The 14,769-nt window shown below is 49.3% G+C and overlaps 1 protein-coding gene across 1 annotated transcript; it reads left to right on the forward strand.

Annotated features, from left to right (window-relative positions):
• The first annotated feature begins 364 nt into the window (after window positions 1-364).
• On the forward strand, window positions 365-13,544 carry Grm6 (glutamate metabotropic receptor 6). Its single transcript, XM_027953326.2, has 10 exons — window positions 365-871; window positions 3,723-3,939; window positions 4,271-4,406; window positions 5,505-5,659; window positions 6,696-6,836; window positions 6,943-7,143; window positions 8,854-8,999; window positions 9,087-9,710; window positions 12,297-12,608; window positions 13,347-13,544. The coding sequence occupies exons 1-10, from the start codon at window positions 365-367 to the stop codon at window positions 13,542-13,544; spliced, it is 2,637 nt and encodes an 878-aa protein (XP_027809127.1).
• Window positions 13,545-14,769: the final 1,225 nt, after the last annotated feature.

Consider the following 14,769-nt stretch of genomic DNA (forward strand, 5'->3'; position numbering starts at 1 on the left):
TGTCCTGAACCGACAGCTGCTGGTGCAGGTGAGAGTGGCCACAAAGGGGTCCTGGGTGTAATACTGGGGAGGAATCCGGAAGAAGATGGGATGTCGGGCAGGGACAGAATTGGAGGGGTGACGACAGTGTTTGGGCAAGAGGGTTCATAATCTGGGTGGAGGCAAGGAGGAGAACTGGGAAGACTGGCTGAGTTGATTGCCCAACTGGCTCAGACAAGATCCCTTGTGCGCCTTTCCTTTGTGTAGGGCCTGGGGCTCCCTCCCTTTTCCCGGACCCTGGGTGTGTTCTTCTTCCAGGTCTCTAAGCTTTCTTCTGTGCGAAAGTGTACTCTCTTCAGTCTTTTCTCCCACAGTCCCTGAGCCAATGGCGCGGCCCCGGAGCGCTGGGGAGTCACTGCTGCTGGCGCTGCTGCCGCCGCTGGCTTGGTTGGCGCAGGCGGGCCTGGCGCGCGCCGCAGGGTCGGTGCGCCTGGCAGGCGGGCTCACGCTGGGTGGCCTGTTTCCTGTGCACGCGAGGGGCGCAGCCGGCAGGGCGTGCGGTCAGCTGAAGAAGGAGCAGGGCGTACACCGGCTCGAAGCCATGCTATATGCGCTGGATCGCGTGAACGCTGACCCGGAGTTGTTGCCTGGCGTGCGCCTGGGCGCGCGGTTGCTGGATACCTGCTCTCGGGACACGTACGCGCTGGAGCAGGCGCTGAGCTTCGTGCAGGCGCTAATCCAAGGCCGTGGCGACGGCGAGGAGGCGAGCGTGCGCTGCCCTGGGGGCGTCCCTCCGCTGCGAGCTGCGCCCCCGGAGCGAGTGGTGGCGGTCGTGGGAGCTTCGGCAAGCTCGGTCTCTATCATGGTTGCCAATGTCCTGCGCCTGTTTGCGGTGAGGGCCACGGGACCAGTTCTGTTCCCAGCCTCTGTCTCCCATTCTCACCTTTGGGGTGGTTGATGCCTTTCTTCCCTTAACTTCTTTCTGGAGGATTCTCTGCTTTAATCCTTCTAGTTCACACAGATTCAAAAGCTGTTTCAAAGAAACACTGCCTGTTGGGACAGCCCCAGGCCAGCATCAGATCACACATCCCCTCCAGCTCCTTTGTGTGAATTAAGGACTGACAAGTATGCCCCTTCCTCCAGAGGATGCAGCCTGCTGCCTTGGGTCAAATTGGCTAGATGAAGGCAGCTGGACTTCAGTCCCCACTTGCTTCAGAGTCCTTGTTTTGTGCTCACCCTGCACATCTGTGGAAGGTATTCGTGCCTTCTGGGCCTATTGGAGCGCTCTGGTAATGGGGAGCCTTGTGTATGCCCTTCTTGCAGAGGAGCAACTGGGACATAGCCCTTAGCTATCCAGAGGGATGGATAGGCCTGAAAGGTCTAGCACCTTTCTCCTCTTGTTGGATCATTATTTAAATTTGATTTCAAAAGTCTGCCTTTAATCCTCTTTCAAGGAGCCTGTGACTGTTCATCTGCAGTGCCCTGCCATGCTAGGCCATGTGGGCCTGGACTGGCCCTGCATTGTCATCTTTAGGGGAACTGTCCTCTGCAAGGGGCAGTATGTTCCCTGTAGTTCTGGGGGACAGAGATTGGGGCCATAGAAATCAGGGATCTGGGGGCCTTTGGCATCAGAATTTGGGGGCTTTCTTTAGTAGCCATCCTCTGGGGATTATGGGATGGTTTTACTAGGGATCTGTGCAGGGAGGAGGGCTTTGTCCTTCCATGTTTCTGTGAGGGGAGGAAGGAAGGTTTGCTTCTACCTGCCTAGAGGAGGAGACTTCTGTATCTTGAGAGTTTTTGGTTCTGCCCAAGGGAGTGTCTATTTCTACCATGCTGGGACTCTTGTCATTTGCTTACATTAAATCCCCCCCCCCCGCCCCACCACTTTGGATGGCAGTTTTGATGTAGAGCATACAGACACACCTTCTCTTCCACATGGAGAAGTTGTGTGGCTACCCAGGATTTTTTTCCCCTCTGTGTCCCTGTGGACCTTTGTGGCTATCCCCAACCCTGCCTGGTGCTCTGGTTTCTTTTCTTTTCCCTTTCCTTTTTTTTCTTCCTTTCCCTCTTTCTTTCTTTTTGTGGCATTGGGGATGGAACTCAAGTCCTCATGTATACGAGGCAAACGCTCTACCACTGAGCTATGTCCCCAGCCCTTTTATTTTATTGTGAGATGAGGTCTCCCAGAGTTGCCCAGCTGGCCTCCAACTTTTGAGCCTCGCTTCAGCCTCCTGACTACCTGGGATTATAGGTGTGGGCCACTGTACCTGCTGGTGCTCTAGTCCCCCATCCCCTTCCCCTCTAGGTCAAGTGCAGAGATCTCAAACTTAAGGACCTTCAGGGGTCATGTGGGGGCTGTAGTTGAGAGAAGCAGGACCGGCTGTGCCTAGGACCCTCTGCTGCCAGCTCAGCCCAAGACTGAGGTTGGGCAGCAACTTCCTATTTTCAGACACCCTCTCTGCTTGCTTGAAGTTCACAAATAAATAAATAAATAAAATTAAAAATAAAATTTAAAAAATTGTAACCGTGGACCAGAGACTGTTTTGCAATTCTGGTCTAAAAGACATGCTGAGGTATTTTGAGCTTATTCCAAAGCCACATTACCATGGTCTCAGGCATTTGAAATTAACTTCCAGAAGAGGGTTTAATCTGTATGGGAACATTGTCCTGAAGGTAGTATTGAGGAGTTCCCAGGGGGCCTCTCTCTGCCCCATTTCTCTGATTCCTCTTTCTTATTTTTCTGTCTCCTTGTCCCTCCCAAATCTGTTCTCACTCTCTTTGTCTCTCTCCTTCCCTTCCTTCCTGCCCTGTCCCCTTCCCTCTTTCCCTGTCTGTTCTCATCCTCACTCTCCATTTCCCCTTCCTGTACTGTCTTCCCACCCCACACTTTCTGTCCTACTTTAAACAGCCCTTCCTTCCAGAACCTCCTCTTTCCTGACCTTCACACAACTCTGTCTTGTTCCTGCCCTTCTGTGTCTTTTTTCTTGTTCCCTCACTCTCCTGAGTGCATTTTTTTTAATGTGGTCTGGCTCCCCACTTTCAGCCAGCCACTCTCTCCTTATTTCTGCAGCTGTCTGCCTCCTGGCTCCCAGCTCCTTTCATACTTGCTCCCCAGGTCCCACACTCTTGCCCCTCCTGAATGGGCTCAGCTGGCCCTGTAATCCCTGCTATTAATCGCTCTAATGCACTCAGATAAAGCCCAGTTTCAAATGAGCCCTCTGTTAGGCTGGACACAGTTGAATCAAACAGCCCCCTCCAGCCCCTGTCTGTTTTGACCCTCCTGTGACTGCCACCTGCACAGACCACCCCTTTGTGGGAATTTTAAAAAATGCTTTCCTCTGTGGCCGACAAGGATGCCCCTTTCCCCAGGTAGGTGCAGCTGTGTGCAGCACCTGGATTGGTTGCAGGTTGGATTTCAGCCTCCAGTTCACCCGGCTCCCATATCCATGTTCAGGACAGAGTGTGCACAACTGTCTACTGGGTCCTGCTCAAATCTCTGAGCCCTCTTACCTTTCATATTGCATCAGGTCCAGTCACAAAATTTAGCCCTTGCCCCATACCTTCTGGCCTCTCTTGGTGGACCTCAGCTCCCTACCTCAAACTTTCCCTATGCTACCAGTGTCCCCACTGGCCTCCAGAGCCCTTCCCAAACTGTGTCCCATGCATGTCCTGAGTCCCCATTACCCTCCCTCCCTAGGGTTACTGACCTTCATCCACAGCGCAGCTGTCCTTCCTGCCTCCAGATACCCCAGATAAGCTACGCCTCCACGGCGCCAGAGCTCAGCGACTCCACACGCTTTGACTTCTTCTCCCGAGTGGTACCACCCGACTCCTACCAGGCCCAGGCTATGGTGGACATTGTGCGGGCACTGGGATGGAACTATGTGTCTACTTTGGCCTCTGAAGGCAACTATGGCGAGAGCGGTGTTGAGGCCTTTGTGCAGATTTCCAGGGAGGCTGGTGAGCTGGGGGCAGGGAGGTCTCAGGCATCAGGATGTCTATAGAGGTCTGAGCCAAGGGCCATCATATGGGGAACTGGGTCCCTGGTGGGGACTTGGCTGTGGTTACCCTGGAGGGCACTCCAGGTGGGTAGGTGTCCTTGTCCTTTGTAGGACTCAGCATCTGCCTTGTGACCTGCTAGGGAGGGCCCAGACAAGATTTCACCCCTCCAGACCCCTCAGCCAGGCCCCTGGGTGCTGTGTATGCCACATACACAGTCATATGCAGAGGTAGCCAGGTGGGTGTGTGGGTGGGTGGGGTAAGAGCTGACTTTGGCATCCCCGACACCCAGGGGGGGTCTGTATTGCCCAGTCCATCAAGATTCCCAGGGAACCAAAGCCAGGAGAATTCAACAAGGTGATCAGGAGACTCATGGAGACACCCAACGCACGAGGGATCATCATCTTTGCCAATGAGGATGACATCAGGTGGGATGGGTGGCACATGCATCACTGTTTTTCAGGACCCCTCCTGAGGGTCCTGCCCCTTGTTCTTATTCATCCCCTGCCACTCAGGCCCTCCTTCCCTTCCCTTTCATTTTATATCCAACCCTCTCCATGCTTTTTCTGCTATCATCTCTGAGTCTGGTGTCCCCAGAGATGAATAAGGCTTGGTCTGGGTGGAGATGTGCAAAGCTTCATAGAAAAATATGTCTGTTTTTACCATTCACCATGGGAGAGAGAACTTGTAGACAGACCTAAATACAGAAAATGAGCTATCAAGGACAGAGCTCTGGGGGCAGGAAATCACAGACCAGACCCTGAAACCTGCATGGCCCAGTGCCAGCAGGGGAGTCTTCCTTCAGCCTAGGAGGCTGGAGGTGATATTGGTGGAAGCATTAGTGGAGAGGATTAGCTTCTGTCTGGCCTTGATTTTCTCCTGGAAAATTTGTAAAGAAAAGAGGTCCAGTTAGCACAGTTTTGGAGGCTTAAAGTACAAACAGCATGGTACCAGCTCTGGTGAGGGTCCCCTGTGCTGCATCACATTTTGGCAGATGGCTAAGAACAAGAGAGAGACAGAGAGAGAGAGAGAGAGAGAGAGAGAGATTGATTACATGGTGAGATAGGAAGCCAAACCGAGGGGAGGAGCCAGGATTACTCTTTTCTAATAACCACTCTCAAAAATAACCAGTGTCCCAAGAGAACTACTCAATTCCTCCTGAGGGTGAAGCCCCCAATAATCCAGTGATTTTGAACTAGGCCCCCTCTAAAAGTTCCCACCACATCCCAACTTTGCCACACTGGGGACCAGGCTTCTAATACATGAAGTCTCTGGGGACACATTCAAACCATACCCAAACCATAGCACCCTCTGGGGCCAGTGTGAAGTGGATTATAAGGCGCAGAGCCAGTGGGCAGTGTGGGAAGCCCAGGGGAAGTATCCTGAATACCCTGCACCCTATTTTCCCTGATTAAATAAGGGCCCAGTGAGTTACATGGAGCAGGATAGAGAGAAGGGAACGTGACAAGGGTTAAGATGGACGGGGGTGCTGGGCCCTCGCTTACCCTCAGCTCTGTTTCTACCAGGAGGGTCCTGGAGGCAGCACGCCAGGCCAACCTGACTGGGCACTTCTTGTGGGTTGGCTCAGACAGCTGGGGATCCAAGATTGCACCCATTCTGAACCTAGAGGATGTGGCTGTGGGGGCTATCACTATCCTGCCCAAAAGGGCCTCCATTGACGGTGAGTCCAGGGATGCTGCGTCCTCCCCATCATCCCTTCTCGGTGACACTCATTACTCAAATCTGTATAGTAGGTTCCATAATCAGATCCCGTTAGGATTCCCAGATCCTGTGATTCTGAGATTCTGTGACTATATCCTTCTAAGCAGTGTTTGAATGAGATGTTGTATGAGGAAAGGAACATACCACTCTTTGTACAGGGTGAAGAATTCTGCTTTTTTTTTTTTTTTTTAATTTGGTGTATGTACTTTTGGTTTTACCAGATATTCTAAATTGAGGGATGGTGAGGATGCGGAATGTACTGTCCTGTTGATCACAGTGATGAGGCCTGCTGCCACACCCCCTCACATCCCATCTGTGAATATTTGGATGAATCCAGCAGGGATGGTTCACTTTACAACAAGGTTGCTTATTTCCCCAAAGAATGAATTGAAGATGTCTCAATGATGTGCTTTAAGGCTATATTATGAAACCCAGCCTCTGATGAAGGATGAGCCCTGCTTTCCAGAGGCTACTAAATTTTTGAAAGTGTACATCTTTTCACCCTTTCTTTTACCTAGCATGCAGTTAGTTGCAAGTGACAAATTGGACTGAGAGTGGTTTTAGCAAGAAAGGCATTTCATCACAAGAAATCTGAAAATAGTGATTTCAGATGTAACGCATGAGTCAATAGTGTTCTCAAAACCCTGGGCTCTGTTTACCTTTCCATTACACCCTCCTCTATGGTTACTTTATGTCTTTGTGCTTTTGGCTTCATATTCACAATATAGATGCTGAAGCTCCACCCATTACATATTCACAGCATCATCCTAACCTAGAAAGAAGGGGCAGGGATAAAATCTTTCAAGAGGTGAGGCTCTGAGTTTGTATCAGTATGCAAATTCTACCCTGGAAGCTCCAGGGGTTTTGAATTCACAGTCTAGAACTTGGTCACATGGTCACTCCTGGATGCAAAGTGAGCAAGTGGTAAAGGGACACAGGAGAACCATGACTGGTTCAGTGGTCACCACTCTCCTTTCTCTTTTCCTCGCTCTTAGGATTTGACCAATACTTTATGACTCGTTCCCTGGAGAACAACCGCAGGAATATCTGGTTTGCTGAGTTCTGGGAAGAAAATTTTAACTGCAAACTGACCAGTTCAGGTAGCCAGTCAGATGATACCACCCGCAAATGCACAGGTGAGAGCTGCCCAGGCAGGACTGGGAGGGTGAGGAGGAAGAAGGTGGGAAGCCAGGGCTGGTGCATGGGAGCCAGGCACACTTCCTCTGGGCATCCCTAGGACAGGTGAAGAACGCATCGGCCAGGACTCTGCCTACGAGCAGGAGGGGAAGGTGCAGTTTGTGATTGATGCCGTGTACGCCATTGCCCACGCCCTCCACAGCATGCACCAGGCACTGTGCCCTGGGCATATAGGCCTGTGCCCAGCAATGGAACCCACTGATGGCCGAACGCTGCTGCAGTATATTCGAGCTGTCCGCTTTAATGGTGAGTGGGAGCCCGAGCCCTTCAATAGTGAAGGAAGCCAGCTGAGATGAAGTTCTCTTCAGGGTTGGGGACAACTCAGGATGGAGGGAATGGAAGAGGCAGAATGGTAGAGTGGAGTACTGAAGAGACTAGAGACTTGAACCAAGTACTAGTCCCCACTTTTTAACCATTCTCCTTCCCTAGGCTTTAGCACCCTCTGCCCCAGTTTGCAAAATTCAGATGTTGGAGAATTTATCATGCGTTCTGCTGGGAACCTTCAGTTGGGTTGTGTAAAACCCTCCCCTCCATTACACAGAACTTAGAGACTTTTGGAGTCGTGGGCCTTAAATGCTGCCCCAGCTAGGTTCTGAGCTGCTTGAGCATAAGGCATGAATCTGACATGTCCCCTGGAGTCAGCAAAGGGCTTGGCACATGTTCAGGGCTCCAAATAATGACTGTGAATAGACCCCAATGGACTCAAGCTGTGTGTGGTCTACAGGTAGAAAGATACTTCTGTTCAATTACTGTCCTTCATAAAATCAAAAACTCTGTTCCTCCACCAAATATTTACTGACAGTCTTTTCTCTGCCATGCTCCTTGCTAAGGAATTCAACTTCATTTTCCTCCAGACCAGCTCTACAAGCTGGTAGAACAAGCTTCTGAAAGAAGTAAAGCTGATTGCTCACATTGGGACCAATTTCATGGTGTTACTCAGACTTTGTACAAGTCATCCATCAGTCCAGATAGACACACTTTTTCTTTTCTTTTTAGATTATGGTAAAATAATATAACAAAATTTACTGCCTTCATCATTTTTAAATGTACAGTTTAGTAACAAAATATATCACATTGTTGGCAACCATAGTCACCCTCCATCTCCAAGAACCCTTTTCATCTTGCAAAAGTGAAACTCCATACCTGTTAAACAACAGCTCCTCATTGCCTGTCCTCTCCCCCCACAACCACTGTTCTATTTTGTTTCTGAATTTGACTACAGTAGCTACCTCATGTCAGTGGAATCACAAATGTATTTTTGCATTTGGCTTCATTTAGCATAATGTTCCCAGGTATCATCCCTGTTGAAGTATGTATCCAATGTCCTTCCTTTTTCAGGATGAATAATATTCCATTGTATGTATAGACCTGTTTCGTGTATCCAATTCACTCATCTCCAGACATTGGATTTCTTCCACTTTTTGGATATTGTGGGATAGGGCTGCTGTGAACATGGATGGACAAATAGCTCTTCGATTCCTTGCTTTGCATTTCTGGGGTACATACCCAGGAATGAAATTGCTGGATCACATGCTAATTCTATTTTTAATTTTTTTTTTGAAGAATTACCATACTGTTTTCCATTGTGGCTGCATCAATTTTCATTCCCATCAAAAGTGCACAAGGGTTCCACTTTCTACACATCCTTACTAACACTTGTTATTTTCTGTTTCTTAGTAGTAGCCATCCTAATGGGCATGAACTAGCATCTTGTGTTTTTATGCTGCTTGGATCCAACACAGGGCCTTGAAAGTGCTGGGCAAGCACTCTACCACCGAGCTATGCCCCAAACCCCTTGTGGTGGTTTTAATGTGAATTTCCTTGATTAGTGATGCTGTGCATCTTCTAGGAGCTTGTGAAGCTCTTTCTTCATCCTGGCCGGCCCTCAAGGACTCGCCAGGAGGCGGAATTTCATGGGCTGGAGAACCAGCTAAGGATGACAGCTTGTCTCTCCAGGCAGCGCGGGAACCCCAGTGATGTTCAATGAGAATGGAGATGCGCCCGGGCGATACGACATCTTCCAGTACCAGGCAACAAATGGCAGTGCCAGCAGTGGCGGGTACCAGGCTGTGGGCCAATGGGCAGAGGTCCTCAGGCTGGACGTAAGTGGCGCAGACCAAGGTCTGGGAGCAGGTGATGGGCCCTTAATTCCTGGCGGTAGAGGTCACTGGCCTGTTTCATCTATCCAGGTGGAAGCCCTGCAGTGGTCAGGCGACCCACGCGAGGTTCCCATTTCCCAATGCAGCCTCCCCTGTGTGCCGGGTGAGCGTAAAAAGATGGTGAAGGGTGTTCCCTGTTGTTGGCACTGCGAGGCCTGCGATGGGTACCGCTTCCAGGTGGATGAGTTCACCTGTGAGGCCTGTCCCGGGGACATGAGGCCCACGCCCAATCACACCGGCTGCCGCCCCACGCCCGTGGTGCGCCTGACCTGGTCCTCCCCCTGGGCTGCCCCGCCCCTCCTCCTGGCCGTGCTGGGGATCATGGCCACCACCACGGTGGTGGCCACTTTTGTACGGCACAACAACACCCCCATCGTCCGCGCTTCTGGCCGCGAGCTCAGCTACGTGCTCCTCACCGGTATCTTCCTCATCTATGCCATCACCTTCCTCATGGTGGCAGAGCCAGGGGACGCCGTCTGTGCCGCCCGCAGGCTCTTCCTGGGCCTGGGCACCACTCTCAGCTACTCCGCCTTGCTCACCAAGACCAACCGCATCTACCGGATCTTTGAGCAAGGGAAGCGCTCGGTCACACCCCCGCCTTTCATCAGCCCCACCTCGCAGCTCCTCATCACCTTCAGCCTCACCTCCCTGCAGGTGGGTCCTCAGGCCTTCACCCCTGTGACAGGGAGGATGCACTGGGGGTTGGGCTGGGGTCTGTCCTTAACCTTAAAAAAAAAAAAAAAAATCAGAGAAATGGTGTTTCTAGAATCACTCTTTTCCTTTGGCTCCAGTTTCAAAAACAAATAAAAAGCTGTGGGGAGTGACACGTGCCCTTAATCCCAGAGAGTTGGGAGGCTGAGACCGGAGGATCGCAAGTTCAAGGCTAGATTCAGCAACTTAGTGAGGTCCTAAGCAACTTAGTGAGATCATGTCTCAAAATAAAAAATCGAAAGGGACCAGGGCTGGAGCTCACTGGTAAAGCACCCCTGGATTAAATCCCCAGTACAAAAAAAAAAAAAAAAAAAAAAAAAGTAATTAAATAGTTAAAAACCACAAGGGGTAGAGCCCTATTCTGAGTATTCTAAATGAAAACAACTCATTTTACTGCTCAGTCTTGGAAGAAAAAATGGGTCAGTAAGGTGAGGTGGCTGAGCATCCAGCTCTTTTACTGAAGAACAATGCCATGATTTTGATAAATTGAATGTGCTCTTCCAGAGTTTGGCTCACATTATGAAAATAGGGTAAAAACATACATGACTGATTTTCCTGAAACAAAGACTCTGTTTCCTAAAGGCAGTTACTTCTGCTCAGTTCACTGGGGTGATAGAAAAGAGAGGCCCAGGGACCAGTGTTTTACTGTGGAGCAAAACATTTAATTCCATTAAATGGCTGGTATTTCAAGATGTAATGAGCATTAAAAATGGAGTTCCCATGGGGTTTTCCCTAAGACAGTTATATTGCAGCACTGGGCATGACTCTCCTCATCTGGAAAGCCTTGGATACTTCCTGAGCAGAGGCACGTGGCTTGGGGAGGTGGACCAGGTGCAACATGGCAGACCCAGCCAGGCTCTGTGTTACCTCACTCAGCTTGTTTTGACATGACATATTCTCTACTGCAGGGGAGCCCTTCTCCCTACACAGCTCTGCATATATCATGTTCATTTCCACCCATGGCCTTGGTTAATGTAATTCTCTATGCCTTGAGGGTGTGCCTGTCTTCTTCCAGATCACACACCTGGAGCTTCCCCTCCTCAGTCCATGATTCCCCTCATCCACAGGATAGAGATGCTTACACTACATTCAGTGTCCCCCCAGACCCCAGGATCATTTGCCTAGTTTCACCTCTTTGGACTCCCCACATTACATCCCCGTTTCTAGAAACAACAGATCTTTTAAAAGAGCCACTCCTTCAGCTTCACTAGGCATTTCTACCAATAAGATGGATGTAAAATAGTATCTAATTGTTCCTTTAATTTGCCTACACCTAATTACTAGTACACTGGGCCTTTGGAATTTCCTCTTCTGTGACTTGCCTGTTCCTATCCATTGCTTATTTTCTATTATTTTGTAGGACATCCGTATAAGTAAGTACAGGGTGAAGATTTGTTATGAATTATATGGATTGCAAACCTGGTAAGGGTATGTTTTGGTTGCAATTCCTGTGCATCACCAGCCTTGGGTTTTTGATGTGATCCCCACCCCCACCAAAAGCCATGTTCTAAGAGGAATATCCACGTTGCTTTCCTGGACAGGATCTGGATTTTATTAGCCCCTTGTTTATGGAGTTGCTGCCATTGAGATAATCACAGAAAGGTGTTCCTTCTGAGTGGACAAATTATTAGAAAGTGTCCCTTCTCCTGGGATGCACAGCATGACATTGGAGTGTTAGCTAGGTTTCAGCCCCACCTGCCCATCTGATCAGGCACTCTTGTGTAGTGAACAGCCTGCATGAACATATGCATAGCCTCCCCAAGGTCTCACCTTTATGCAGCATCTTAGCTTCTGCTCCTTAGCAGCCATTGGCTCAAGGTCATACCTCCTGCCAACATGAAGGAATTGAAGTTCCTTGTTCTGACTCTGATACTATCCAAGGCACTTCAGCATCAGCTCACCTTCTTACCATTCTCTTGCCTGTGATGAGCCCGTATTTTGAGGTATGCATTCATACATAATTTCATGATATTTTGTCCAGTAGTTCTCTGGATTTGGAGAAGAAAGTGGGTCCTCAGGAATTAAGTTTATCCTCTTGCTAGATGTGGTCAAGCTAGTATTTTTACATCTGTGGAATGGAGATAATGCCTATGTGGGACCTGTGAGGAAAGAATACCTCTTTTGGGCCTGGTCCTAATTGGTAACACCTGCACCAGCTGCTCCCCCTCTAAGATGGCACTGTGTCCTAACAACAGATTATGAAGTCTATTCTGTAAATGGAGAAACTGAGGCTGAGAAAGATGATGTGTTCAGTACTTTGAAGGAACTCAAGTAAATGGCATTGATAATGGTTAGAGAATGTCAAGTTGCCCCTTACCCTCATATATACCCAACATATACCCTCATATAGCCCTTCTTTTGGTATGTCCCCTCCTGGACTGTTCTCTCTTCTTCATGGTGGTTTTCTTGTGCCTAAGCATCTACTCAGTAGTCAGGAACTTCAAAGGAATACTAACCTGCCTAAGACCTAGGTTGGGGACTGGGGCAGGTGTGTCTGATGGAGGGGTGTCCCTGACCCTGTGTTGGCAGGTGGTGGGTGTGATAGCATGGCTGGGGGCCCAGCCCCCACACAGCATTATTGACTACGAGGAACAGCGGACGGTGGACCCAGAGCAGGCCAGAGGGGTGCTCAAGTGTGACATGTCGGATCTGTCTCTCATCGGCTGCCTGGGCTACAGCCTCCTGCTCATGGTCACGTGCACTGTGTATGCCATCAAGGCTCGAGGTGTGCCTGAGACCTTCAACGAGGCCAAGCCCATTGGCTTCACCATGTACACCACCTGCATCATCTGGCTGGCTTTTGTGCCTATCTTCTTTGGCACTGCCCAGTCAGCTGAAAAGGTAATCAGGCTCCCCTAGTAGATTTTGCTGTCTTGTTTGTTTCCTGTCAATTGAAGGGCTTGACTGTGCCAAGAGTTGGGCCCCCTATCTGGATGTTTCATGATTTGAATGATTACTTGGTTGATTCATTCATGTACTTAAATATTTACTCATTAGTTTTTAAAATATCCCTGTGCTTGTTCATTCAGCCATCCCTCTCTTGCTTTGTTCATTTGTTCATCCATTCTTCTAACACTCTTCTTAACTACATTCTTCCTAACTTATTTTTTTATTCCGTTTCTTCATGCACTTTATACCACTTAACACAATCTAATGGTCCATTTTCTTGATCATTGATTCATAAATTTGGTAGAACCTTTGTTCACCTGTGTTACCCATCTACTTGTCCATTTGATCCTTTATGTATGCCCTATTTATTCATTCATTTACATATTTGGAACATGCTGTTTCCTTCATTAACATACTCAAGCCCTTTTTAGGCATAGGGACCATTTTCCCAAGTGTGTCTCTAGTCTTAACAACCCACTCAGCCTGCTCACTCACCTTCCTTCCTGCTACACCAGAGCCACACTCTGCCTGCCAACTTCTTAATGCCACTGGCCTGTGCTTCTGCTGCCATCCTGTCCTAAGCACTCATTGTCATTCACCTCCAGACGAGGTGGAAACAGATGTTGGAAGGGAGAGGAGTTGGGAGAAAACAGGCTTGATTCCCATCTCATTCCCTCCTCCATGGCTTAGATCTACATCCAGACCACTACACTGACTGTATCCTTGAGCCTGAGTGCATCGGTGTCCCTCGGCATGCTCTACGTGCCCAAGACCTACGTCATCCTGTTCCATCCAGAGCAGAACGTGCAGAAGCGGAAGCGGAGCCTCAAGGCAACCTCCGCTGCGGCCGCCCCACCCAAGGGCGAGAACGCGGAGGACCCCAAGTAGCAGGGTGGTGGGTGAATGGGGCTGGCGGCTCTCTCTTCTCCTCTGTCCCCCACTTCCTAGTGGGAGCTGTAGAGTCTGGGTCCACAGTGAACAATCAGAGGCAGAGAGTTCATGAAGCCCATACCCAGCATGGACGGGCTGGCCTTAAGAAAGAACTGGAGCCTCACTTCACGTTTGAGCTCTGCTTTTCTATGTATGTTGGCTTCCTGCAGATCAGACTTTCTACGCAAGGTAGGAAATAGTCCCTGACAGAATTCTACCTCTGGAGAGGGACTAAACTCACTCTCTGGTTTGAAGTTCGGAGATTATGATTAAGCCCCGGGGCTTGGCCCAGTTTGGGTGAGGTTTCCACTCCTCAAACAACCACCGTAACCTGAGGACTGGGCATTGCATAAGACGCTGTCAATCCCAGGATGAACTCCAGGGTTGGAGTTAAGGGGAAGCAGTCTCCAATGAGAGGACACCTATGGGTCTGTACTCGGCCTGAGTAACTTGGGCTCCAGTAATACTCTGCTCCTATAGAGGGACAAACCCTGGGGAGAGAGCCCTGTGAGCAGAGATGGAACTGCAGCAGACAGCAAAGTGAGCCAAGAAATTGGTGCACACTTCCCGTGGGATCTTTTCCCGTGTACACTCCCTTAAATTGCCCAACCTTAAGAAATTCCAGTGCACTTCTGTGGGTTAGTGGTGTGAGGAACAGGATGGTATTTGCTGCCCTCTGATGGCTGTGTGGGGTTGTGTTCAGGAGGTCCTGCTTGGGACCAATGACAAGAGTTGTCTCTAGGGTGAGGACTGATTGCAAGCACATAACATAGGATGAACACAAACATGTTTCTTTCCCAATATTTTCTGGGAGGTCGTTTTGGAAAGGTGAGCATGAGGAGTGGGGAAGAAGATGCCTGGAGTACAAGAGACATGAGCGTTTAGTTTCTGATACTGTTTAAAAACAGCTGGGTTTCAGTTATGGAACTTTGTTTCCCTGGGGGTAGAATTTACATGTATTAAGTTGACTTTGGTTTACCATGGATTCTCTAGTATTTAATGTCTGGAACTAATTTGTCCACACTGAAGAACACTTCATGCAGATTCTCTGATGCACCATGAGTTTTGACCTTGGGACTAAGTGATTCTGCGTTCTGAAATTAACAGGGCTTCTCTTCAGAATAACATTTCAGGTGTACAGATTCTCCTTTCTTACTTTTGTTGTGTTCCATAGTGTGAATTA

The sequence above is a fragment of the Marmota flaviventris genome, chromosome 5 (genome assembly GCF_047511675.1).
Source record: "Marmota flaviventris isolate mMarFla1 chromosome 5, mMarFla1.hap1, whole genome shotgun sequence".
In the NCBI taxonomy this organism is placed as follows: domain Eukaryota; kingdom Metazoa; phylum Chordata; class Mammalia; order Rodentia; family Sciuridae; genus Marmota; species Marmota flaviventris.

What these genes read in the sequence shown, in the direction of transcription:
- Grm6 (XM_027953326.2), top strand. Translation starts at nt 365, where the DNA reads ATGGCGCGGCCCCGGAGCGCTGGGGAGTCACTGCTGCTGGCGCTGCTG. An exon ending in ATGTCCTGCGCCTGTTTGCG is followed by an intron (nt 872 to 3,722) that starts GTGAGGGCCACG and finishes TCCTGCCTCCAG; the next exon opens with ATACCCCAGATAAGCTACGC. An exon ending in CTGCCCAGTCAGCTGAAAAG is followed by an intron (nt 12,609 to 13,346) that starts GTAATCAGGCTC and finishes TCCATGGCTTAG; the next exon opens with ATCTACATCCAGACCACTAC.